The sequence below is a fragment of the Peromyscus eremicus genome, chromosome 14 (genome assembly GCF_949786415.1).
Source record: "Peromyscus eremicus chromosome 14, PerEre_H2_v1, whole genome shotgun sequence".
Lineage (NCBI taxonomy): Eukaryota > Metazoa > Chordata > Mammalia > Rodentia > Cricetidae > Peromyscus > Peromyscus eremicus.
The window spans coordinates 48,031,079-48,056,118 of record NC_081430.1 but is presented as its reverse complement, the minus strand read 5'-3'; the positions used below and the strand labels follow the sequence as shown (position 1 = coordinate 48,056,118).

At 44.6% G+C, this 25,040-nt stretch overlaps 1 protein-coding gene across 1 annotated transcript in view; it reads right to left on the bottom strand.

Annotated features, from left to right (window-relative positions):
- Tdp1 (tyrosyl-DNA phosphodiesterase 1) overlaps positions 1–25,040 on the bottom strand; it is an 80,580-nt gene that overhangs the window by 29,471 nt on the left and 26,069 nt on the right. Inside the window, exons 8-13 of the mRNA XM_059279040.1 lie at positions 21,019–21,186; positions 20,498–20,576; positions 18,615–18,800; positions 17,996–18,044; positions 16,122–16,188; positions 14,605–14,712 (exon numbers count right to left, since the gene is read on the bottom strand). Coding sequence (XP_059135023.1) covers positions 14,605–14,712; positions 16,122–16,188; positions 17,996–18,044; positions 18,615–18,800; positions 20,498–20,576; positions 21,019–21,186 — 657 coding nt within the window. The remainder of the gene's footprint in view (positions 1–14,604; positions 14,713–16,121; positions 16,189–17,995; positions 18,045–18,614; positions 18,801–20,497; positions 20,577–21,018; positions 21,187–25,040) is intronic.

Below are 25,040 nucleotides of genomic sequence, written 5' to 3'. Positions count from 1 at the left end.
TTACTTCGTATTTTGTCATCTGCTGAAATGGTCATTGTTTTGGTGGACCTCTTGTGGTGGGAAAGCTATGACTATGAGAAGCTATAAAGAACACATATGGATTTACCATCATCGGCTCACTGGTTAAGGTGGGGGATGGAGGAAATTGCCCAGGCAAAGGTGACTAGGGAACTATAAAGCAAGCCATAAAAAAGACTGGGAAAAAAGGTTTCAGTCCTCTAGAGAACTACGACATTTTGTTAGGATGGGTCCTGGGAAATGAAATATTTTAATCTTTTCTCTCTTTCTCCCTCTCTGAGAACTCTTTGTTCAAAGGAAACATTTCACCAACAAAAGACTAGAGTCTCCCGGAGAGGCAGGACGTGCTTGGGCTCATCTCCTTCGTCTACTGTTGTGGCCTTGGGAAGGAGTTTTCAGAACTTACAGGGCTCCAAGGAACAGAGGAACAGCACAGATTGAGCCCGACCCTGGGTAGCACAGAGGGACCCAGGCAGAGAGAGCGGCAGGGACTATCTCTCTTGGCCACTGATGGTAGGCTGTCTATTTAGCCAGGGAAGACAAACAGGACCTATGTATGGCCATACAATGAGGCCTCACAGGCCTCATACCCTTTGATGGCCCTGAGTTTATAAAGCCTGGTACCTTGGTGTCATTTCCTTGGGTCCCATAGTGGCACAATCTGCTGGGACCCTTTCTTATACCTTTGGAGTTTTTACAATGAATAGCACCAAGAATTATTGCTCTAGAGAGAATACTAGGTTACTATTGATACATACCCATTGAGACAGCTTGAGGAACAGCCTTCTTGGGGCCTATAACCAGCTCCCAGAGCCTGACAACATCTGTAACTGCCACAAAGTTGTGCTCAACCTTAAGGGCAGCGCGCTCCTTCCTTCCTGCTCTCAGCCTGTTACCACTCTGACCCTTCTGTCCTAGTCTGGTTGAATGACTTCCTCTTTTCCCACCTTCCACTGTCACGTATGGTCCCAGGCTTAGCAGTCTGTATCAGTGTCTCAGAGGACTTCCTGCTTCTGTGTTCTAGTCTCCATCGTCCATCCACAGATGGACTCTAGCCAAAGAGTATGATGTGGAGGAAACAAAAGACAGATCCAAGATCCAGTTCAACTATAAGACGAGCAGCTTAAACGCTGTACCTGTTTCTACATCCACAGATAGGTGTGATATCACCTCGGGCACTTAGATCTCAGAAGGCTGACAGTGCTCTTTATCACAAATGGTATGGCAGTTACAATAGAGCTGAACACTCGACACTCCCAGTGATACTAATGAAGTGCTGTGGATTGCCTGGCTGGCTCCCTTGCTGCAAAGCCTTTGGTGATCCCAACTGGGAAGTTTAAAATCTCTCCTGGCCCCAAAACTGGTCCCACAACTTTCTGGCTGCTCTCCCACGCCTCCCTACACAACGCTATATGCTAGCTCATGGTTCTCTCCCCTCCTAACATGACCCAGGGCCTTCAGGTTCATGATTTCCTCTACCTAACGCATCCCGAAGCCTATCGCCAGTCACATTCAGGGTAACAAAAGACTTGAGACAATTTTAATTTACAGAGAGAAACAACCTATTTTGGCTCCTAGTTTTGGGGGTGCTGTGGGATGGTCTGTATGTCAAATTACTTTGATTGGTCAATAAATAAATCACTGATTGGCCAGTGGCCAGGCAGGAAGTATAGGCGAAACTAACAGAGAAGAGAATTGAGAGAACAGGAAGGCAGAGAGAGACACTGCCAGCCGCCACGATGACAAACAGCATGTGAAGATGCTGGTAAGCCACGAGCCACGTGGTAAGATATAGATTTATAAAAATGGATTAATTTAAGCTATAAGAACAGTTAACAAGAAGCCTGCCACGGCCATACAGTTTGTAAGCAATATAAGTCTCTGTGTTTACTTGGTTGGGTCTGAGCGGCTGTGGGTCTGGCGGGTAACAGAGATTTGTCCTGACTGTGGGCCAGGCAGGAAAACTCTAGCTACAAATGGCGCCCAACGTGTTGGCAAGAGTTTCCACCTAAAACCTGAGAAAAAGATTCTAAAACAGAGCTAAAAACAGTTCCTAGTTGTTTCTCTCAAGTTAGTGGCAGCCTGCATGTTTGAGCTACTATGGCGGGTTCCTGGCGTGCGTGCTCGACCTGCAATATGGCAGGAATGAGGCCTCTGCAAGTGGCATATTATGCTGCGTCATGGATTTAGCCTTTGCTAGTACAAAACAAAAAGAGGTTTCTGGGCTATACGCTGCTTTTATAGAAACATAGACCCACTATTTCTGAGAGTTGATGGCTCCCAGAGCTGGCGGAAAATGTACCACCGCCATGTTGGGAAGCTGAAGTGGGCGGAGCCAACAGCCACAGCGCTGTTTCAGTCTTAGAATGCTGCAGTTTAAAACAATAGGTTCAAGGTAATATAAAAAATAAGCCATGTAAAGATGGCTACCACACAGAGAATCTGGATTATGTTCTCTTTGATATTCGTAACTGAAGAAAAATATTTGATTGCAAAAGCTGTTGAGTTATGCCAAAATGTATATTTTAAAGGTACCTTTACTTCAAAATTTGGATGTAAGGATATGTTGCTTTGAAAAGGAGGCTCTGCTTTTGTTTCCACAGAAAGCCAGAGGCTATGGATTTGCTCCAGATTAAGATACATCAGGTTTGACCAGCCAAGACCCCCTAAAAGATCTCTGATGACACCATGGCCCAGATGATCCCACATCCAAAACCATTTCAAGGCAACTGGCTCAGATGATACACCCTCATGGACTACTCCATAATCCTAAAATATTCTTTGTGTCCCCATAAGATACAGCGCCCCACTCCAACAGGAAGTAGTAAGAGAAGCTATGCCCAAATTCCCAAATATACCAAGCTGGCTTTGGAGATATGTAAAAGTTAAAACCCTCCTCTTTAAAAAAAAAGTGAAAGTGCTGTGGGATGGTCTGTATGTCAAATTGCTCTGATTGGTCAATAAATAAAACACTGATTGGCCAGTGGCCAGACAGGAAGTATAGGCGTGACTAACAGAGAGAAGAACAGAGAAAGAACAGGAAGGTGGAAGGAGTCACTGCCAGCCGCCACCATGACAAGCCACATGTGAAGATGCCGGTAAGCCACAAGCCATGTGGCAAGATATAGATTAATGGAAATGGATTAATTTAAGATATAAGAACAGTTAGCAAGAAGCCTGCCACGGCCATACAGTTTGTAAGCAATATAAGTCTCTGTGTTTACTTGGTTGGGTCTGAGCGGCTGTGGGACTGGTGGGTGACAAAGATTTGTTCTGACTGTGGGCAAGACAGGAAAACTCAAGCTACATGGGGGTCTTACTCACCTGCTGCTGCCTTTCAGGTTCTGTGTGTCCTGTCTCCCTGCTCCTTCATTCAACAAGTTGTCTACTGGGTATCTGTCTGTGCCAGGCTTTGCTGGGGTAAGATGCCAAAAACTTCAGAGCTCTCTTAAAACACTTTAGCATGCTCACTCAATGTCCATTTTCTAGTCACATCCTGGCAGCTTACAAAATTCGAGTATCGAAGTTCCCTGGCTTCTAACCATCCATTCTTTTCCTACCAAACTCAGCCACATCATGCAAAAGCAAATGCCACCTACAGCCTGAGTCATCTGGCTGGTTCTCTTGCCCAACATCATTTTTTAAGTGTCCAATGACTGTTCAGTCTTTTATCCATTTCTTCTGCCATTTGCAAGTACACTTTTCATACCTACTCAGGATATCATGCTGGGTGTGTGGGCCTTGGGATGGGATATTGATAGCTGCTTGGTGACTTTCTGTGACTACTGATAGCTTCATCAGGTGGAGGGGGGTTAGGGTGTGTGCTTGTGCTGTAGCATTTAGGGGCACCCATGGGGTACTTACTGGCAGCAGCAGAGAGCATGGTTAGGGGAGAGGGTGATCACTCCCACAGGGAAAAACAGCAGGCAGCTTCAGGAAGCACTCTTTGGCTTAACAGAAAGGATTTGATAAGCAGTACGATTTGGCTAAGTGCGTCCCAATCGTCTGTGTGCTAAAGATTTGGGAGGTGGGTGTTGCATGGGGTCTTGAGGTCACTGGATGCAGGCTCTTGAGGGTGATTCTGGGGCTCTAGTCTCTCTTCTTCCCTGCCTTGCTTCCTGGATAGAAAGGAAGTGGTTTTGCTGCTGTAAGCACTCACTATCCTAACGTGCTATTTCACTGCAGACCCGAAGACCACACTGCCACCTGACTCGCTTAGCAAAGGCCATAAGCTACAGCCATGGCGGAAACATTAGGGGGTGGTGAACCAGAGACAGAACCTAGGGCCGCACATTCACAAGGCACTGAACTATATCCCCAGCCTTCTTTTCGGTTCTCCTTTTGAGAGGGTTCACTAAGTGGCCTAGATTGTCCTTGAACCTGTCATCTTCCCACTTCAGCCTCTTGAGTGGCTAGGATGACAGGCCTGTGTCTGGCTGGGCCAGAAATTAAAATCAAGCTAGGCAGGAAGCCTAGGGTACACTGGGCAGTGGGTCTGGAGAGAGGTCCGTGAGGTCTGGCCCTGTAGCAGGAACTACAGGGAGGAGGGAAGCTGGGCCACTGCAGCTTCACCAAGCAACGGGCTGTGGGGAGTCCGTGAGCTGTGCTCTTCCCAGGCTTCACTCAGCAGTGCCAGTCTCAAAGCAGAGACACTGACTAGATTCCAAGTTCCTCTCACTTGTCTTGTCTGTCGTCCATATGTAAAGCTTAGGCAGAAAAATTTTACGATGGACTATTGGGGCCTGAATTTCAGGTCTCCCCACTTTACACACTGGGTCATTTGGCTCACACTATTTAAGTTCTCTATGCTTTTTCTTTTTTTCACAGCCCTAGAAGACTAGGACCCAGCTCCTGAGAGGTTTAGAGTTAGTATAAAAAAGGGGGTGGGGCTTCTCCAGCATATAGTAAACACTATACCATATATTTGGGTTTTCTCTGGAGGCCAGTCCTTGGAGGGGGACTACACATAGCATCTCATCTCAAGCCACAGGTACACCTCACAACTACAAGTGTCCGCACACAAAGGGCTTCCAGGCCTAGGGGAGGATCTCAAACATTTTCCCAGCAGGGCTAATGTTTCTGGAGGCTGGCTCACACGGACACGAACAAAGAAATGCTGTCTTTGCTCTGCTTGTACCAGAATGCAAGAAAGCGAAGGTGGTCAGTGGCCTCAAATCATCTCTAAAGTACAAAAGAAGTCATTTGCAGACTGTAGGGCAGGGCTGATAACATTATCTGTAACAAAGTACACAAGGCATACCAAAGAATCCTGGTTATCTTGGGGGCGCCAGGCAACCCAGTCTATTCAATAACATCTACAAGTATTCTTTTGTGTGATCCAATTTGATTTCCTCCAAAAATCACAGACAAAGGAAGGGGGAAAAAAAAAAACAAAACCCCACCGCTTCACACTCTAAGGAGCAGACAGCAGGGAAGGAGAATTACAGAGTGATACAGCAACGCAGAGGAGGAGAATGTCTTTTATGTTTCTCCAAAAAGCCAACAGCGATTTTGTAGTCAAGCACTTGTCTCGCTTTCTCTGAGTGGCAGCACCAACATTTCTGCTCATCTCTATCAAACCCTGCCTGTCAGTTGCTAGGCAACCGTAACAGTGCTCCGGCTACTGTTAGTAACCACCTCATTTCTTGCCTCCCACAATGCATAGCTCCCATAATTGTTCCCATCGGGTTTGCCAGCCACGTCTAGGCCCAATCTTCTTAGCTAAGGTTTCTTCCTAAAGCTCTGCTTCTTGCCTCCTTGATGCTGCAGTAAAAATCTGACGACCGTATTTGTCGTCATGTACTGGTGATTTCCGTAACCACAGGATGCTCATCAAACACGGGATGATTTCATGGCAGGATCAAAACAGATGGAAAGAAAAAATCTTATTAAAACCATAAAGAACTTGCCACAGACGCAGACAACAACCGGGCAAAGGAGGAAAGATCCAGTAGTGTCAGACTAGCCAGACTGCCAGCTCTAAGTGTCTGAAGTCCAGGCATCTGGTCGGAGGTACTTGAGTTTTGTTCGTTTTTAAGGTTTCCCTGTATAGCCCTGGCTATCCTGGAGCTCGCTCTGTAGACCAGGCTGGACTCAACTCCGAGATCTGCCTGCCTCTACCTCCCGAGTGCCGGGATTAAAGGTATTCAGGAAGTGCTCATCTTCAAGTTGGATAATTCTCATCAATTATCAAATTAGCCTCAGACTGAGTTCTTTTTTTATAAACTGTCATCTACAGAAAAGACTTCAAAAACAAGACAAAACAAAACAAAAAACCCCCAAGGATTTATTTGTGGGTGTGAGCACTCGAGCATGCATACTCATGTGTATGCCATGCGTGTGCTAGAAACCCGTGGGAGGCCAGAGGAAGGTGTTGGATCCCCTGGAACTGGAGTTCTTGGTAACTGGGAGCCACCTGAGTAGGTGCTGGGAACCAAACTCTGGTACTCTACAAGAGCAGCAAGCACTCTTTACCACTGATCTCTCTCTGCAGCCCCCACAGATGAGTCTTTCAGCCACGAACTGTATGTTAATGGATTATAGATGCAAATTGGATAAAGGTTTTAGACACTGATTTCATGAATCAAAAGAGGCCTAACTGACTAATGTTAAACACATTATATGGCTCAATGGGCAACATTCTCATATATTTTCTATCATTAGCCTCAGAACATTGCATTAAATCAGATAAAAAGCCCACATTATAAATGTTATTTTCCAAAATTTAAATGGCAAGGCTAGTAAATGATAATCCAAGTTGGGACTTAGATCTTTGGATCTTGGTTCGGGTTATTTCTTCAAATAATATGGTTGGCTAATATCACATTCTGAGGGGTACGAGGCTTGGACAGGGTCTTGGGTCTGTTGAAGCTACTAAACACCTGAGCCAACTAATGGTAATAGTTTCAAGCTGAAGAATACAGTAGCTAGGGTGCAGGAATAGGAACGCAGGGCAATCTACCTATTATTTCCCCCCTCCTTTTTTTTTTTTTAACTGTGTATGTATATTACCAACTTAAAAAAAGTCTTTCAAGGCTTCTGATTCAAATTGTGATACACTGAACAATGACATCTCAGTAGACATAGACATCGTGTACGGGAGTGGCCCACAGTAACACGCTAGAGCCCTCAGACCCCTACTGTCTAGTGCCAGCACAGTCATGACTAAGTTGATAGTGATGCTGGCGTAAATGAACCCAATACACTGCCAGCCATGTAAAGTTCCTAGAACATACGGTGATATACTGTAGACAGTAATGGACAACAGTAACAAGTTACATGTCACTGGTGTATGTATTTACTATACATTTTACCCATAGAGTATACTGCTTATAAAAGGGGGGGGGGGAGGGAGAAAGAGAGAGAGAGTGTGAAGCGACATCGAGGGGCCGTGCTGAACCGGGCACAGTGGTACATGCTTTTACTCCTAGCTATTCAAGAGGCTGAGATGAGAACGCTGCAAATTCAAGTCCAGCAGGGACAACTTAGCGAGGCCCTAACTCAAACTAAAACACATTTTTAAAAAAGGAGCTGGAGGGACGGATGGCTGAGCAGTAAAGAGCACTGGCTGTTTCCAGAGAAGCTAGGTTGGAGCTAGCACCCACCGGGCAGCTCATAACCCTCTGATTCCAGTTCCGGGAAATCTGATGCCCTCATCTGGCCTGCAGAGGTACTGCATGCATGTGGTACACAAACTTGCATTCAGGCAAATATCCATATACATAAAATAATATTTTTTAGAGGAGGGAAGGGAATGTATAGCTTGATTCTAAAACCCTTTGTTTTATAGAAAACAAAATCCTCAAGACCAGGAAGCCAATGTCCTCACTTACAGGTGGCTGGGAAATAACATGTAAATAGATCTGGGCAGTAAATACAACAGCAAAGCACACCTCTAAGGCGATAGATATACTTTTGTAGATTAGAAACTCAGATCTTTTGAGATCCTGCTAATCTTTTATAAGACTATCATTTTTATCAGTTCTACACACCTTAATGAATACTTTGAATAAATACCAATAGTGCTCTGCTGAGAAACACTATTTTTCATAAGCTCAAGTTAAGTACATTAAAACCCTATCTTATTCTAAAAAGTCCTGGATAAAGTGCTTTTTTTTCAAAAAAGAAAAGTTTTAGTTTTAATTGTGTGTGTGGTGGGGTTAGGTGGGAGGGAGGTTATGTGCACTTAAGTGCAGTTGCCCACAGAGTCCAGAAGAGGGCGTTTGATTCTCTGGAGCTGGAGATGCAGGTGATTGTGAACTACTCAACATGGGTGCTGAGATCCAAACTTGGGTCTTCTGCCAAGAGCAGTACATGCTGTTAGCCACTGAGTCATCTCTCCAGCCCAGAATAAACCTTCTAAAAGCACTTATGGATCCCAGCCAATTCAAATGATAAAATTCACTGATGTAGAACTCTTTCCCACAGGCCTGTGCGGTGGAACAATCGTTGTACACTGTAAATATGTATTACTCTCATTGGTTAATAAAGAGCTGGCTCACCTATAGCTGGGCAGGAGGAGACTGGGTGGGAGAGGCAGACTAGGAGGACACTAGGAAGGAGAAGGGCAGTATCTGAGGAGTTGCCAGCCAGACTCGGAAGAAGCAACATGACAACTACACAGATGAGGTAAACGAGTCTCAGGGTAGCACATAGATGAATAGAAATGAGTTAATTTAAGTTATAAGAGCTAGCTAAAAACAAGCCTAAGTTATTGACTGAGCATTTATAATTCATAGCAAGTCTCTGTGTGGTTATTTGGGAATCGGCTGGTGGGACAGCAAGCTCTGCCTACAGGACTATAACTAATAAAGCTTCAGGAACTCTAGGAGATTTCCCTGGCAATTTTGCTTCTAACACAGAATAAAGCTGGCCACAAGCTACTCTCTGACCTCTCTCTTTTCCTTGACTCAGCAGCACTCACTGCTGCCTCTCAAACACAGCAAGGCCTTCCCTGACCTCCTATTTAAGAAGCAGCACCTACCTAGGTCCACACCACCCTATACACAGTGGTCCAGAATATGGGTGATGGAGCCCCACTGCTTGGCCTTCCATGTACCTTGCTTAGCTTTGTGCTTACTGACCAACTGTAAGGACAACATACTAACTTAAATTTACTAGCAACTTAAGCCAACTTGCAAGAAAAGCCTTTTCTTGGTTTATTTCATCTGACAGCAAAACTTGATCTTCTTACTGAGTAGCAAAAGCTACAGGGACTCTGGCCAGCTTGAGCGTGGCGAGCATGGCTCTGGCAGACCTTGCCCTTCTCCCCCATTCCCTATGCCTTTATAAAAACCGTGAGATCACATTCCTGAAGCTAGCCACCAAGGTCTATTTCCTTATTTGGTCACTTCTTCCTCATGAGGTTGACTCCCGAAGTCCAGCAATCAAAAGCCCCCTTTGGTTCAACCTAATTAACATGCTCAATTAAAATGAAACACCTCATCCTAACATGGGGCTTCCCCCTTCACCTTTATAAACCACCATTTGCCTATGTGCCATGTGTCTCCTCTCTACCCAGGGGCAGTCCTTTGTCCCTACGGGACAAATAACCTCCCCCCTTTCCCTTCTGCCCCATCCCCCATCTCCTTTACCACCACATCCTAGTTCATTCTAACACAGACCTCCCCTTTTCCTCCTCTTAAAAATTACACCTACAAGGTCATTTGCTGCTGTTTTCTGCCTGAGTCAGAAGCAGCCACTTTAACTTTTCTTCCCCACTTAATAAAGGATCTCTCTGTGAAAATGGCTGTTTGGGTGGGATTTGTGCCTGATCCTGGGTCTGGGGAGAAGCCCCCACTGTTGAGTCTCCTTCAAACACTGTCACTTCCAAAACAATTGCCATGGGATACTGGGCCAGATACTATCAGGGAAGTTAATAGACTGCACATGAAGTGTGTGATCTTCCTGAACTTCATCTGGTCCTGCAGACTTCAAATGAAGGTCAGTGCATATAAACTACCATTCTATTTTATTTTTCTCTATTGAACTCATCCCCATTCGACTGTGTGAATAAACTTGTTTGATTTTTATGTAACTCCCACCACCAGAACCAGGCCGATGGCTGTTTATTACTATGCTCCTAGCACTTAGCAAAGTGCGTGGTATTTAGTAAGTGCTCCATATAGCAACAGACACAATGAATAACTGGCTAAGAATGATGTCCAGAATGAATGAATGATTAGTCCTTTTAATGTCAAAGGAGGATTATTACACATGGCCAATGGCTCGTCAACCAGGACAGAGGCTTAGTTGGCAATGGGACAGACATATTAAAAACCTCCTCTCTGGTTTGTTTGAGACAGGGTCTTGCCTTAATGTCCAGGCTGGCCTTGAGCCCATGGTGATCCTCCTGCTTCAGGCCCCAAAGGACTGGAATTACAAGTATGTGTCACTGTGCCTGGCAGTGAGAAGTCTTGTTAATGTGTATTTCCTGGATATTCCTCAGCACCAGGCAGTAGTCTGCTCCACTTGCTCCCAGAAAAGTCACAAGGCCTTATGGTATCAGTGATAAGCATGAGAGAAAACTAAGAAACCAAACCAAAACCTCACCAAAAATAACACAATAAAACCTCAGACTTCGGTGAAGAACAGACAATCCCACTTGAAGGTCTCACTACAGTGAGTATGCAACTAGGTTTATTTCTGTGTGTGCTTGGGATGGGACCCAAGACCTCACAAATGCTACACAAGGGCTTTACCAGTGAGCGAGGCCTGCAATTAAATCTGTCATCCTCCTGTAGCCACCTCTCATTTCTACAGTGTCTACAGTGATGTCAACAATGAACTCTTCCTTCCAGCCATATTCCTGGCTCAGGGGTCATCCCTGAGGCTCCTTTCCCAATCTCTGCACCAAGTCTAGGTAGATCTTTCGTCATAACCACCTCAACTCCGCCTTCCTTAATTAACCTTGATAAGAAATCTGTATCAGTTTCTCCTGCATGTCAGGCTCCCTACCAGGTGCTGGGCTGTGCTAAACAAGACAGATACAGGCTTGGTGTCAGAGCCTACAGGGGAAGCCAGTAACCACATAAACAGCTATATAGACGGGAAAGGCACGTGGATGATGTACAAGTCCAGGAGCCCGCAGAATCCAACCAGCTGAGGAAGCCATGTTTAAGCCAAGCACTGGATGAATACAAGTTTAGGTTCTACTAGGGAAGAAGAAAATTCCTGCGCAGCGTAGTCAGAGAAGCATCCAAGGATCAAACAATACATGTGGCATGAGCGGCTTCGCCAAACTCTTTCATTTAACTGTAAAGTGCACAGAAGCAAGAAGTCTGACTTAGTGTTCCTCTATTCCCACAGCACCATGCGGGTAATGGGTATTTTCGGAGTGGCTGGTGGAGCTGCCTCGATGCCACAGCTTTACGTCTAGGAGGGGCCCGTGCCATCTCACAAAACTCTGAGAAGACCAAAAGAGACAAGTGAGGCCGCTGAGTGGGTGGGGGTCAGTTCGCTCTCCTCCCCTTCCTTCATACACTTGCAGAGAAGACACTTGTTTCTTCCAGGCTGGTTAGGGCTGGCCATTTCGACAGCGGTCACCCAGGTGACCAAGGGGCTGGATCAAGGATCTGATGATGGATTCTGAGGTTACTACAGTTTGTGGCATCACTGTGAATTTGCTGACGGAGGGGCTGCTAGAGAGGGTGATTACCACAGTCTGAGTACTAGCAGCTGTCGTGTTACATGCTTACAATGAGATATTTATCAGAAGCACTGTTACCTACAGTCATGGCTGCCACTCAGACTCCAGCCCCTCAGCGAAGTGTCGTTTGCTGAGCCGCCGGTGGCGAGTGCTTATAGAACTCATCTCCACCAAACTGCCAGTGCACTTTGGTGCCTTGCCTTTGTGTTTCAGGAAGTGTGTTCGGCGAGGCTCAGTCACTCATGGATACTGAGGGGTGGAGATGAAGTCTGGGCTTGGCTCTACACCTGTGTGTGTCCTACCGCTTCAACCTGTCCCCTGACGGAGGTGATGAAGTATGCTCCACACAGAGAGTCTTCCCCATCCCGGGTAGTTTGTTCCTACCAGCTCTTGCCCACAAACAGCACGGGCTCTGTGACTGCCTACCTCTGCTGCCCACACCCACTCCCTCCCAGCCACCCACTCTCCATTCAGCAGCCTGACCTAGCTTTCAGCACACTCATCAGATGACATCACAGCACTTCAGGGCCCCTGTTATCTGGCTCAGTTCTGCATATCACTCAGGAAGAGCTCAACCTTCTACACTTCCTCCAGCTTGAGAGTCTTTTTTGAGCTGTTCCCTTGACCAGTGTGTTCTTCCCGGTCGGGCTGCCGCACTCCTCAGTCAGCGTCACCTTAAACATCGCCTCCTAGGACCACCCTCTCCGATCCCTTCAGACATGCTCCAAACATTTCTGCATTTGCTATAGGCCTTCTCTCTCTCTCTCTCTCTCCCTCTTTCTCTCTCTCTCTCTCTCTCTCTCTCTCTCTCTCTCTCTCTCTCTCTCTTTCTCTCTCTCTCTCTCCCTCTCTCTCTCAGAAACTACTGGCCTTGCATACCCTACTATACTTTAAATGAAAACTCATACTAGAGTATGTACTCTGTTTATTGCCTTCCATAAAATACAGATAGTACCTGAAACAGAATAATTCAGTATCTGATGATTATGAGATCTCCATTCATCCTCTCAACAAGCAGTGAAAATATAGAAAGAACAGGGCATTACTTAGTGCCTTTTATGAATAACAGGGACCATGCTTTATGTGATTATCAATCACAGCCACTTGCATAGATCCTACAAGCAGAGCTCACTAGACTTCCTGAATGAAGAAATGATGTGGTCTGTGTCTTATCACCTACTGGAATACATGTTGAGCAGGGCATGATGGCCCACACCTTTAATCCTGGCACTCAGGAGACAGAGGTAGGTGGAGGATCTCTGTGAGTTTGAGGTCAATCTGGTTTACATAGCTAGATCCAGGTCAGCTAGAGGTACACAATGAGACCTTGTCTAATATATGTGTGCAACACACACACACACACACACACACACACACACACACGCACGCACGCACGCGCACGCGCACACACACACACGCACGCGCACACACACACGCACATGCACACGAGCACTGAGCCAGGCCCGATGGCCCATGCTTGTAATCCCAGCACTGGGGAGGGAAGATGAAGCAGAAGGATTACCATGGGTTTAAGGCCAGCCTGAGCTACATTGTGAGACATTTTTCAACAAATTAGCTACATAAAAGAAAAGAAATACATATACATTGTGAAGTATTAAAGAGGATGACTTGGCCTCTCCACAAATTTAGAGTTATTGAAGGTGAGGATAGCCTCACACAGGTAGAAAGCTGCTTAATGATGGCCAATTATTAGGAGGGAGATCAGACATTCTTTAATGAAAAGAAAATGTTAATGTGTGTGAGTATTCTGCCTGCATGTCTGCCTGTTCACTGTGTGTAACCACTGCCATCATATACAGCCGCTGCCACCGCACACTGAGGACCTGTTGTATCCCAGGTACCCAGTTCTGAAACCTCCTTTAATGCTCACAATAACCCCAAATGTAGCCATTACCTCTTCCTTTTTACAGACTAGGAAACAAACACAGATTAAATAAATCCCCAAGTTTATATAGCTACTAAATGACAGAAAAGCATCCTGAGTGTTTATTTTTAGAACTCAAAAGTATGTTTTCCCATTATGCTCTGAGGCTGCGAAAGCCTTTAGGATGGCCTCGGTCATCATGTTTATCAACCACCTCTTTGGGTCAGTATTCCTTCCCTGAACCAGGCACAAATGCTAGCTAGCTATGAAAAAGTGTCAAGGTTTTTTTGTTTGGAAGTGTGTTCTTGGGTACCATTTCAGTCTTGAAGCAGTGATTCCACTCAGTGATAGTGTAATTAGTTGTGATTGACATCAATTAGTTTACTGAATCACAAAGAGATGCCCAGTGCTTGAGTTCTGACTAGGAGCGAGGTACTAATAATGTTCTAGTCACAGCTCTATTTTCCAAAGGGCAAAGCAATTTATCTTAAAAAAAAGAAAGAAAGAAACAAAAATGTCAGTGGGTAGTGAGTTCCTTTTAGGGGTGATTAAAATATTCTAAAATTAGATTATGGTGATGATTGTACAATTCTGTGAACATGTTAGATTGTTAAACTGTAGACTTTAGTGCACAGATTTTATGGTATGTGAATTATATCCTAATAAAGACGTTTTTAAAATGGCACATGAGAGATTTGATTGCTCAAGTTTTAATTATCTAAAGAGATGCTAATAGAAGAGAAAAGTAACCATTTTAACATTTTATGTTTCTTCTGTATTTACCCTAAATGTCCGTTTGCTCAATCACTATTATTATTATTACAGCACATAAAAAGAAGTAAATCCAAAGTTTATACAAATCTTAGAAACATCTAGATAGACATGATAGCAATGATCACACATTCAGTAAGACATTAGTCACAGGCCTCCTTCAAGTCTCAGGGACAGAGCAGGCTGGGGACTAATGGCACTTCACAGAACACTTTTTAGGACTCCACTCAATTTCAGAGCAGAAGTTACAAGACCTCCCATGAGACATAGAAGGAAGCTTTACCTCGTCACAAGAAACCAAGCCAGTTTACTGAAGTCTGATGACAGCCTCATGTACGTCTTAATATGTGGCATGGCGTTGCTTCGGCCAGAAGTCTCTGCTGACCACTTGCTAGTGATAGGAGAGACGTAAACCACCAATTAGAAAATAACTCAAGACCAACAAAATTCTCACGCTAGGGAACTGCACAAAAAGCAACATCCTATCTAAAAAGACAGTAGGAGCATGGTGCGTGATCTGTGGTGGCTGATGACACTGTTCAGAACACACAATCATTCTGAAAAGGAAGGAGGTCAAAAAAGGAAATTTAGCACAAGCCACAAAAGCATCTAACCCCGTGGATGTGGGGCTTCTTGTCCTTTGACATACGAGTACACACGCATGCATGCACACATAGGTATACACAAGCATGCACACACGGACTACACTGGCTTCATTGTGCTTTTCTGCACATGTGTACACAGGTCTCTGGCTGGACTGTGAGCTCATGGAAGCAGGAGGCTTGCAGTGCCCTACAGTGCACACTACTGAGTAGCAGCTCCCACAGAAGCCTCCCCAAAGAAGCAGAGTGAGCGGAATACAGCGTAACCCAGGTGAGTGCTAAAAGGCAGGAGCTAACTCAGAAATGCTTTAGTTTGGCTTTGAGTATCACTCCCACATTTCCAACACTTTAGGACTAGGGTTCCAAGGCCTGATGGCCTCCGTCATGAGGCGGTGACTCTGGCTTGGAAGGGGATAATCCCTGAAGCTAACAGGCAGCGTGCCAGCATGGAATCAGAATTAAGAGGGCCACCATTTTCTTCATCCCAGTGAACCTAAGAATCGGAAACTGAAAGGAGCCCAAGCATAGACATGCTCTGTAAGGAACAACTCTGCATCTGGAGCGAATACCATGGAAATGCCGCTGGCCAACAGGAATTTCAGCAGAAAGCTACGGAAATGGACTCCCTCCCTCATTTCTGGCTGCCCAGCTGCAAAGCCACTACTGAAGTGAGTAAGACACCGGGGTTCGTCTAGAACATTCGGGACGGGCAAGTGCTGGAGCTGGAAGAGGAAAGGATAAGCCTCTCTTTCCCTTCCCACCCATCACCGGTTTCCTGAGCTCTGCTGGCACACCAAACCCCGTCTTTATCCTCCTGGAGACACAGGCACGGACCCTACACTCGGCAAGTGTGGCGTGTGGTCTACATACTAGAGTCAGGATGGTTATACTTCATGCTTTGGCAAAGTGAACTAAACACTGCTTATGTAAACCATAAACTACCCAACAGGATCTCTTATTTATCGTTTTCTCTGCCTGACAATATTTAAATAGAAACCTCACAGAGATAAATCTTACTCTGGTATTAAAAACCTATTCCAAAAATTTTTTAAAACCTTGTTTTAAATTATTTCTATCACTAACATATGTAGATGAAAGAATATAGCTGTATTATATAAGGTACTTTTTTAAAGAACAGACTGACACAACATTTTTGGTCCTAATGAAGTAAGAGCAGCATTGAGAACCAATTACTTACTGAAAGTAGGAATGTAGCCAATTCTGTTTTTCAGCTGTCTGGATGCCATAGGGAAGAGAGCCCCCAGCTTTTAAAAGAAGGAAAAGAAAACAAATAAAAATAATGAATTATAACTTGAGGCATCTTCATTAAGAAGGAAATCTCTATAAACAGTGAGAGGGTAGATGATAAACAACTGCTTCCATTACTTCATCTCAAGTAAGTTTATTGAAAGAAAATATCCATGCTTATATCAGGCATGCCCTCTCTCTCTCTCTCCCTGTCTGTGTGTCTGTCTTGGTAATGAGGACTGGACCTGGGACTCACACAGGCCAGGCAAGGGCCCTACCACTGAGCTACATCCCTGGCACTTTTTACTTTTTATTTATGGTCTCACGAAATTGCCTAGGCTGGCCTTGAATTTGTGACCCTCCTGCCTCAGCCTCCAGAGTAGCTGGGATCAAAGATCTACACTATCGGAACTCAAATTAGGTACATTCTCTTCATGGGCTTCCTTTCTCTGGGAGAAGAGACATGTAAACAGTTTACTATCTGAAAAGAAAAGGTATTACTTAATTACTCAGTGGGGATGATAGCCGCACAGACTTGAAGTATTAGAAAAGACCACAGGGAGAACCTGGGCCTGTTTTACCACCGTAGGGAGGTATGAAACACATCACTAAGTTTTTGTCCTAGGCAGGACATCCGGGAAGGTAGTGAGTGACAAAACCTAGTCCTGCCTATTTTGCCTTTACACTCTGTCATTTCCAAACAGACAGGCAGAGGAGGTTCTCACAGACTGGAAGATATGAAAATATGCAGCAAACACTTGTGCCTTTTTTTTTTTCAGTAAGAAAAATCCATTGCATATCCATCAGTGACTTTCCAAACACACCTTGGAACTTCATCACAGTAATCTATGTGTAGAGAGAGCTTTGGACAACTCCAGGGTCCAATAAGATATGTCCTGTCTCCTACTGCAAATAGCTAAAAACATTCCATTGTAGAACCACTTATAAAGTTGCTTCACTGAGAATGCCACATTCTCCCCCATTAAAAGTGCACTTGAATAGCTCTAGGCTATTAGAAGTACAGAAAGAAAAACTACCTGTGTTCCAGAGTCAAAGTGATTTTATTTTGTTATTAAAAAGCAACAAATGGCAAATATACTCTGAGCTTTATTGAGATTCTTTTGGCAAGGTCACATCTAATTTCATAAGCAATAAATGGGCAAAATTAGTTTTAATTTAGTGCATTCTGCTACCAGCAGGCTGTGAATGCCAATCAGACTTAGTTTCTCCCAGAGGCATGCTCTCTGGGGCTTTTGTTAATAACCTGGTAGCATTATAGAAGATGTTCTGTTTAAAAGCTCAGTGCTCTGTAGTGGAAAAGAGAAGAAGGAAGTTGAGTTTTTTTTTTTTTTTTTTAGAAAATAAGACTAGGTGTTTGCAGGTGAAGCCCCTGAAAAATGACGTGTCAACAACGGTACACAAAAGGCGCTCATCATCACTAGCTCTAGGCCTTAACTGTATCTGTGTCTGGGATGTAAATTTGGAAGGACTGTGGAACCTCCGACACCGGCAGAGAAGGATGTTAGTCAAGCTGTCAAGGCAGCAGTGAGTGCCAGGGAGCTCACTGTAGGCGGACATCTTGTCTTGACAATCAACACGTTGGATTATTAGTGAAACTGAGGAAAGGCACACTGCACAGAGTGCCTAAACTGCCCTTCTCTGGAACACTGCAGAGCTCAACAACACCTGATTCATCAGCTTTATCTGGATAAGGGAAAACCATTTCTCCATTTCTAACCAATTCTGATGAAAAACAAAACATAACAAAACAAAACATGCCCCAAGGCATTTCGGGAATATACAGAGAAACCACAACTGTGTTACCAGGATATCCTTCTAAGCTGGTCCGCACATTTTCCACAGAAGGATAGATCTAAAAATAAGCAAGAAAAGATAAAAAACAATAAAGCTTGGCATGAATCATGTTGAAAGGGATGTTGACTAGTTTTTAAGAAAATGGAAATGTTAATAAAAAAATGTTTAACTAAAAAACTTAGAAATTATATCTTAAAAGAAAATCCCCATCTTGCTGGAAAATAACTGGTAATAACTAATCTACAAGAAGCATGTATATAACTGATGAAAAATTACACATTAATTTAAATGTTTCCCCCCTGAAATGCCAAATTAATATTAAGTTGAATATAAAATTAATCATTAATTAACAGGTCTCTATATAATGAACAGAGCTTTAATTCTTCTGCAGTGATATATCTGGTATTTCTTCACTTGGCTTGACAACTTGAAAGAAGAATGGAGACAACATGGCAAGTCTGTGGCTGTACCGAGGCTCCTGAACACACCGGAAGCCCTGGGTGGCACCAGGACCACAAATGAAGAGTGTCCTCTCCCCACCCGACAGAGTAAAGCGCTATTTTAAGGAAGGCCATTTCTTAATTCTTCTGGACTACAGATTAGGAAGTCAGAGAGCAAGAGGGCTCACCAGATGAAGAGGAACTGTACTTTTTCCCGGAGTCCTGCCGTCCTCTCCCAGCACCAGCAAGCTTTCTTTAAACTCTGAGCACAGCCACTTGGACTCATCAGGCCCCAGGGAACCAATGCTTGAAAACTGACCCACAATGGGCCAGCACTCGCCTTTAGGTACAGACGGGGCATGCATCCGCAGAAGCTGCTCCGAAATAAAAATGAATGCAACAGTCACAGGAGTAACAACAGTATCTGAAATGCCCTAATGCGGACAACATGGACTGTATCTCTGGAATACCTAATTTACAAGGAAACTCTGAGAATATTAGCCATCAACATCATGTTCATAGATACTTTCTTCTTTGGGAACTATTTAAATACTAAAAGTATGTGTCCCCTCCCCACCACATTATGCTGTGGTAGTTGGAATGTAATTGGCCCCCATAACCTCAGAGGGAGTGGCACTATTAGGAGGTGTGGCTTTGTTGGAGTGGGTATAGCCTTGCTGGAGGAAGTGTGTCACTGTGGGGGTGGGCTTTGAGGTTTCCTATGCCCAGTGTTTCAATTGACTTCCTGTTGCCTGCAAGATGTTCTACTCTCTGTATGCATCCATGCTCTCTACCATGACGATAATGGACTAAACCTCTGAAACTATAAGTCACCCCAATTAAATGTTTTACTTTATAAGAGTTGCCATGGTCATGGTGTCTCTTCACAGCAATAGAAACCCTAACTAAGACATATGTGGACAGGAAGTTTCTTCCAAAATTCTTTGATTTGCATTAAAAACAAAAGCAAAATAAAACATTTTCAAAGACCCATCTTAGCAGAAATATCAAGATAAACTCACCCTGAAATCACAATTGTCTAATACATCTAAACTAAACTGACATGATTAAACCATTGTACATTCCAGTCTGTTGCCTTTGAAAAGAGCTTCTAGCTCTCACCTTTACACTGTGCTCCATCCAGGGCTGGGGTGCAGACTAGCATATGCAAGGGCCTGAGAGGCCTGGGGGTAGGAGCACAGACAAAGTCCTTGGCCTCCGGTGTGGCTGTCTGATATGAAAGGGATATTTACAGATGGATACGAACCACCTAAAGCACTGCTGAAGTTTGATCTGCATTTCCTGCCTTGACACTTATGCAAACTTGAAGGAATAACTGGGCAAGTATTTGGAAATTTTATCCAATATGTACTACCTAGAGGCAGCAGACAGCGAGAAGAATGCGGGCAGCTCCTGCCCCAGTGGAACTCATATTCTGACTGATGTTGTGTTTAATATGTATTGCCTTCCCTTCCACAGCTCAGGTATTAATATTTACACACACACACACACACACACACACACACACACACACACACACACACACCCTCAGTTTCCAGGTGCTGCAGCATGCTGTAGGAAACAGAACTGAACCGACAGCTCTCAGACTCACTCTCTCCCCTGGGCTCAGCTCCAGAGCAGCACACAGAAAAAAAGCCCTGTTCGACTCCTGTCTCCGTGCATACATTCTAATCTGCCTGCTTGCCCTGGAACCAAGCTATGACGCAGCATGAGCTGGATGAGAAGTGGCTTGAAAAACGCAGCTGCTGATCAACCTGCAGCACTTGTGATCACACAAATGCATTCATTCTATTGCCTAGGCTGGACACCAAGTCCCAGGCCACAAGTTCTCCTGCTTACAGAACACTCTATTTTTTACATTCACTACTTGACACAAATCTGTCCATTTTACAGCTGACAAAAGGCAGGCTGAGGAACAAGTCAAGACCACAAAGCTTGTCTATCACAGGTTGCGATTTGGACCTAGGAACAGATATCCATCATAAACGAAAAGGAAGAAAGAAGGCACATTATATTATTTTAAATGTTAAAATAATAAAAGTTTTATTACCTTCCTAAGCCTAAAATGTCCCCAGTTATCTTTGTGACTTCCTTGAAAGCGTCCAGGGGTTGAGCCAATAAGGTAAACACTAAATAAAGTAAAATACAAAAAAGTAATATGCAAGTTGTGCTGTGACACCCCAAGCCCACAGAATACACATAAAAACTAATGTAACACAAGAGTTCAAGGAGCTAATTCATCCCAGGGCCATGCCTCCTTAATAGTAACTGCTATTCTGAAGTTCATTTTTAGCTAAAGCAGTTAATAGCAGGATACCTGCATAAAGGTACCAGGTAAAGAACTCAGGAATTCTACAATCACCCCCGGGGGAGGCTTAAGACCCACTACCACCTTGATACCCATGAACCATGAGCTGTGGAGTGACCAGCTCTGCTCTCATCCCCTCACCCTCTCATGCAGCACAGTCAAATACCACTCCACTCCCTCCCAAGGCCCTGCCTTCCAGACTTGTGTGGCTCGCCACTTAGGAGTCCCTTTTCAGCCTCCCATATTGGTAAGGGGACGCGTACTTGGTTTCAGAGAGATCGTGCTCTTGGATGGTGTCTATCCACTCCTGGAGAGAAGGATCATTGTACGCCGTCAAATAACTGATGAGGTCAGCTTTAAAATGGGTGCTTGACTCTCCAGATGTGTGGTTCCCCTGGTCAACTCGTGGGTACAAAGGGCTCAACCATATTCTAGAACGGAAGAAAATAACTTTTAACATCCAGGAGCTCACACTGTAACAATACAGTCACCTGAAGCAAGAGGTGAATTTTTGTCACTGTCTTCATGGGGTTGGTGACTGAGGGATTTCCTGCAGGAGGAAAACAGATCTGATCACAATGATCCAAGGACTCCCCATCACAGAATTATTTCTGAATGCTATCTCTTTATGTAAAATCATGTCCTTATCAGTGTAGCTTTTTAGCCAAATTAAGAACGAAAAGCTATCTATACCAAGAAAAAACGTACATGCAAGTTTATTTTCAGTAAGAAAATTCTTTTCTTTTTTTTTTTTTTTTTTTAATAATGTACACTCTGTAGTGGTTTGAGATATTTTCATATCCTATACTTTCTGGTGTCTAGAATGAGCACATTAGCCTCAAACAGCTAAGCACTCAACAGTGATAAAACATTAGACAACTTTGATTTCATCAATTCCTTTCCCCTAAAACAATGCATTTTTTTTTTTTTTTTTTTTTTTTTTTTGTGCTTTCTTGAAACAGGATTTCTCTATGTAACAGCCCTGGGTATCCTGGAACTCACTTTGTAGACCAGGCTGGCTTTGAACTCACAGAGATTTGCCTGCCTCTGCCTCCCGAGTGCTGGGATTACAGTCGTGTGCCACCACACATGCCGTGCATTTGCCCTAACTTCTACAACATGCCTACACAGGGAAAATAACCACATCGAAATTCAACAGATACAATACAATACAATATAGGTAGATTACAAAAACAGTGTGGCTTTGAGCTTCTAGGACTAGATACTCTTCTAGGGCAAAACCAGACGAAGAGTTCTGCCCCAAAGGGCTGCTGCAAGGAGTCCTAAGAGGCAATGGTTAGGTCAGACCCAGACCGTATTTGAGTCTTTTCCTTCTGTGGCTATTTCCCCTGTAGTTCTCCTACAAACCCAAACAGAAATGGTCCAATTCCTCTTTCGCACAGCTGCTCCCCAAGGAAGCCTGGTGGGCTATAAGCTACCAGGATGGGAAGCAGGCTGGGTGAGAGCTCCTGAATGTATGTCTGCTCGATGCCTTCCCAGCAGAGTGACCTTTCATTCACTCCTTGTTTACCTCAGGGGGGGCTTAGCATAAAAGGGACAGAGCTGACTAAGGCTGGAGCCCACATCTGGACCATATCTGCTTCTTACTGGCTTTGCCATTGTAGGCAGGTCCGATGACTTCTCTGGGGCTTTCTTTTCCTCTGGGTATAAAGTGACCAGTTAGGCTAGACAGATGTGTGAGGTAGCCTCGTACCAATATCTCTGAGCCTAAGAGCAAGAGGTTCACTAATAGGCATGTGACAGATGAGGACTGTGGGAGGAAATAACTTTCTAAACTAGGATACTGAGAAAGGAGGTATTCTTAATACTTTGTGAAATATTATGAGAACACTATGGTGGGAAAAGAATTTGGAATTTCCACTTATTTGTTTACATGTGTATGTGCCCAAGTATAGGTGTGTGTGCCACGTGGCTGCAGGTGCCCACAGAAGCCAGAAGAGGGCATCGGATCCCTTGGAGCTGGAGTTACAGTTGTGAGAGGCCTGATGTGGCTGCTGGGAATTAACATGGATCGTCTACAAGAGCAGCAAGTGCTCTTAACTACTGAGCCAACTCTCCGCTGTAGGATATCTTTCTGTACGCTGTGAATGTGTTGCTCTGACTGGTTGATAGATAAAGCTGTATCGGCCTATGGCAAGGCAACTTAGAGGCAGACAGGAAATTCCAGCAGACAGACAGGAAGAAGGAAGGAGAGAGAGGAAGGAGAGGCCAGCCGCTGCCGGGAGAAGCAAGATGTGAAAATATTGGTAAGCCACATCCACGTGGCTACTTACAGATTACTAGAAATGGGTTAGTTATAGGAGCTAGCTAGCAAGAAGCCTGAGCCATTAGGCCATACAGTTTGTAAATAATATTAAGCCTCTGAGTGATTATTTTATAAGCAGCTGCGGGACTGCGGGTGAGAGAGATTTGTCCCAACTGCGGGCCAGGCGGGACACAGGAAAACATCCAGCTATACCTCTCGAACCCAACAAATGATTTGAATTGTAAGACCTGTTCAAGCAACAGCTGAGAAGGACAGCTGGAACATCTGCATAGCAGGGGGCACACACGGCCAGAGCAGACAGACTATCAACAAGGGAAGACAGCACGTGAAACATTCCTTTAAAGGTTTTTGGCTTTAAAAGGTTTTTTAGATTGTATTTGTATGAGCGTTTGTGTTATGTGCACCGTGTGTGTGCAGGGGCCTGCAAAGGTCAGAGGAGGGTGTTGGAGCCCCTGGAACTGGAGAAAGAACCCAGATGGTTGTGAGCCATCGTGTGGGAACTGGGAACCAACCTAGGTCCTCTGTGAGAAGAGTGAATGGCAAGTGCTCTTAGTCCGCCTTTGAGTTTTCTGCTGCTGTTATTTATTTGTTTTTTAATCACAACATGGAACTGCAGCGTATCAGAGAGAATCAAGAGCAGACAAAGCGGAGGGCGACAGGGCCCTGAACTAGGGTGGCTGGTGGAAGCAAGCCAGAGGGACAGTTCCAATCTTCTTGCTTTGAGTCTGACCTGTATGAACTATACGACCTAGTTAATATGTTTTTAGATTATTTTTTTTTTTTAAAGAAAAGAACAAAAGGCGGGGCAGTGATGGTTCACACCTTTAATCCCAGCACTCAGGAGACAGAAGCAGGTGGATCTCTGTGAGTTCAAGGCCACCCTGGTCTACAGAGTGAGTTCTGGGACAGTCAAAGCTACACAGAAAAACCTTGTCTTGAAAAACAAAAACAAAAAAAAAAAGAAAGGAATAAAAGTACCAGCCCCACCCCTACTTTTCATGTCCTCTCTCATGGCAATCGCTTGAGAAGCCTCAGGAAGAACTGTTGCCCATAAGTTCAAGTTCACAATTCCAGAATCAACTAGAGGCACTGGTGGCGTTCTGAGAGCCACCTAAGACTGGGAGCCACCTTCATAAATCTGTTTGGTTTCATAATCGGTTTCCGTAAGAACAAGCTTATCTAAACCTCTCTCCCTTTTCTGAAGGGGCTGTCTATGCATCACCAGGCCCGGAGTGGACAAAGTACTCAGCGGATCAAGACAGTCCTGTTAGCCAGCACTTGGAAGGCAAAACAGGAAGCTTAAGAGTTCAAGGCCAGCTTGGGCTACACAGTGATTTGTGTTTTCCCAGCCAGCAGGAGTTACATAAAATAAAAAGGGTGTGTGCGTGTGTGTGTGTGTGTGTGTGTGTGTGTGTGTGTGTGTGTGTGTGTGTGTGTTGTGGGAAGGAGGGGATGACGGAGAAGAGCAAGTCCTGTGACTAAGGCTTTTTAGACAGGGCAGAGACCCTGCAGGAGGTAGAATAACACTACTCTGAGAAGCACAGTTGAAGAGGAACACGAGAAACTCCGAGCCCACACTAAGGTCAAAGCAGGCCCAGAGGATGAGCTGGAGGCTCCTTATTTCAGCTCATCCCATGGGTCACTGAGGCTTAGGAAAGCTGGTCAGAGGGAGGACTATCTAAAGTAGCTCTAGCCCAGGCTAGACAACACTGGAGATGTGTGTGTGTGTGTGGGGGGGGCAGCAGCAAAGCATCCTGGGATCCTGAAATGAGCTATACAAATGTCTGTATTGTCTTCAGACAGAGAAGGCTATTAGCCAGCTCGCTCCCAGGAAAGCAGGGATGTACAAGAAGGACTTCAGTGAAAGAAAAGGAATTCAAGCTATTCACCAAGGAGGAAAGAAGTGGCTGAACTTGAGTTGAACACAAAAATTCCTCTTAAAGACAAACTCTTGGGCTGGAGAGATGGCACAATGGTTAAAGAACTTGTCCAAGTGAG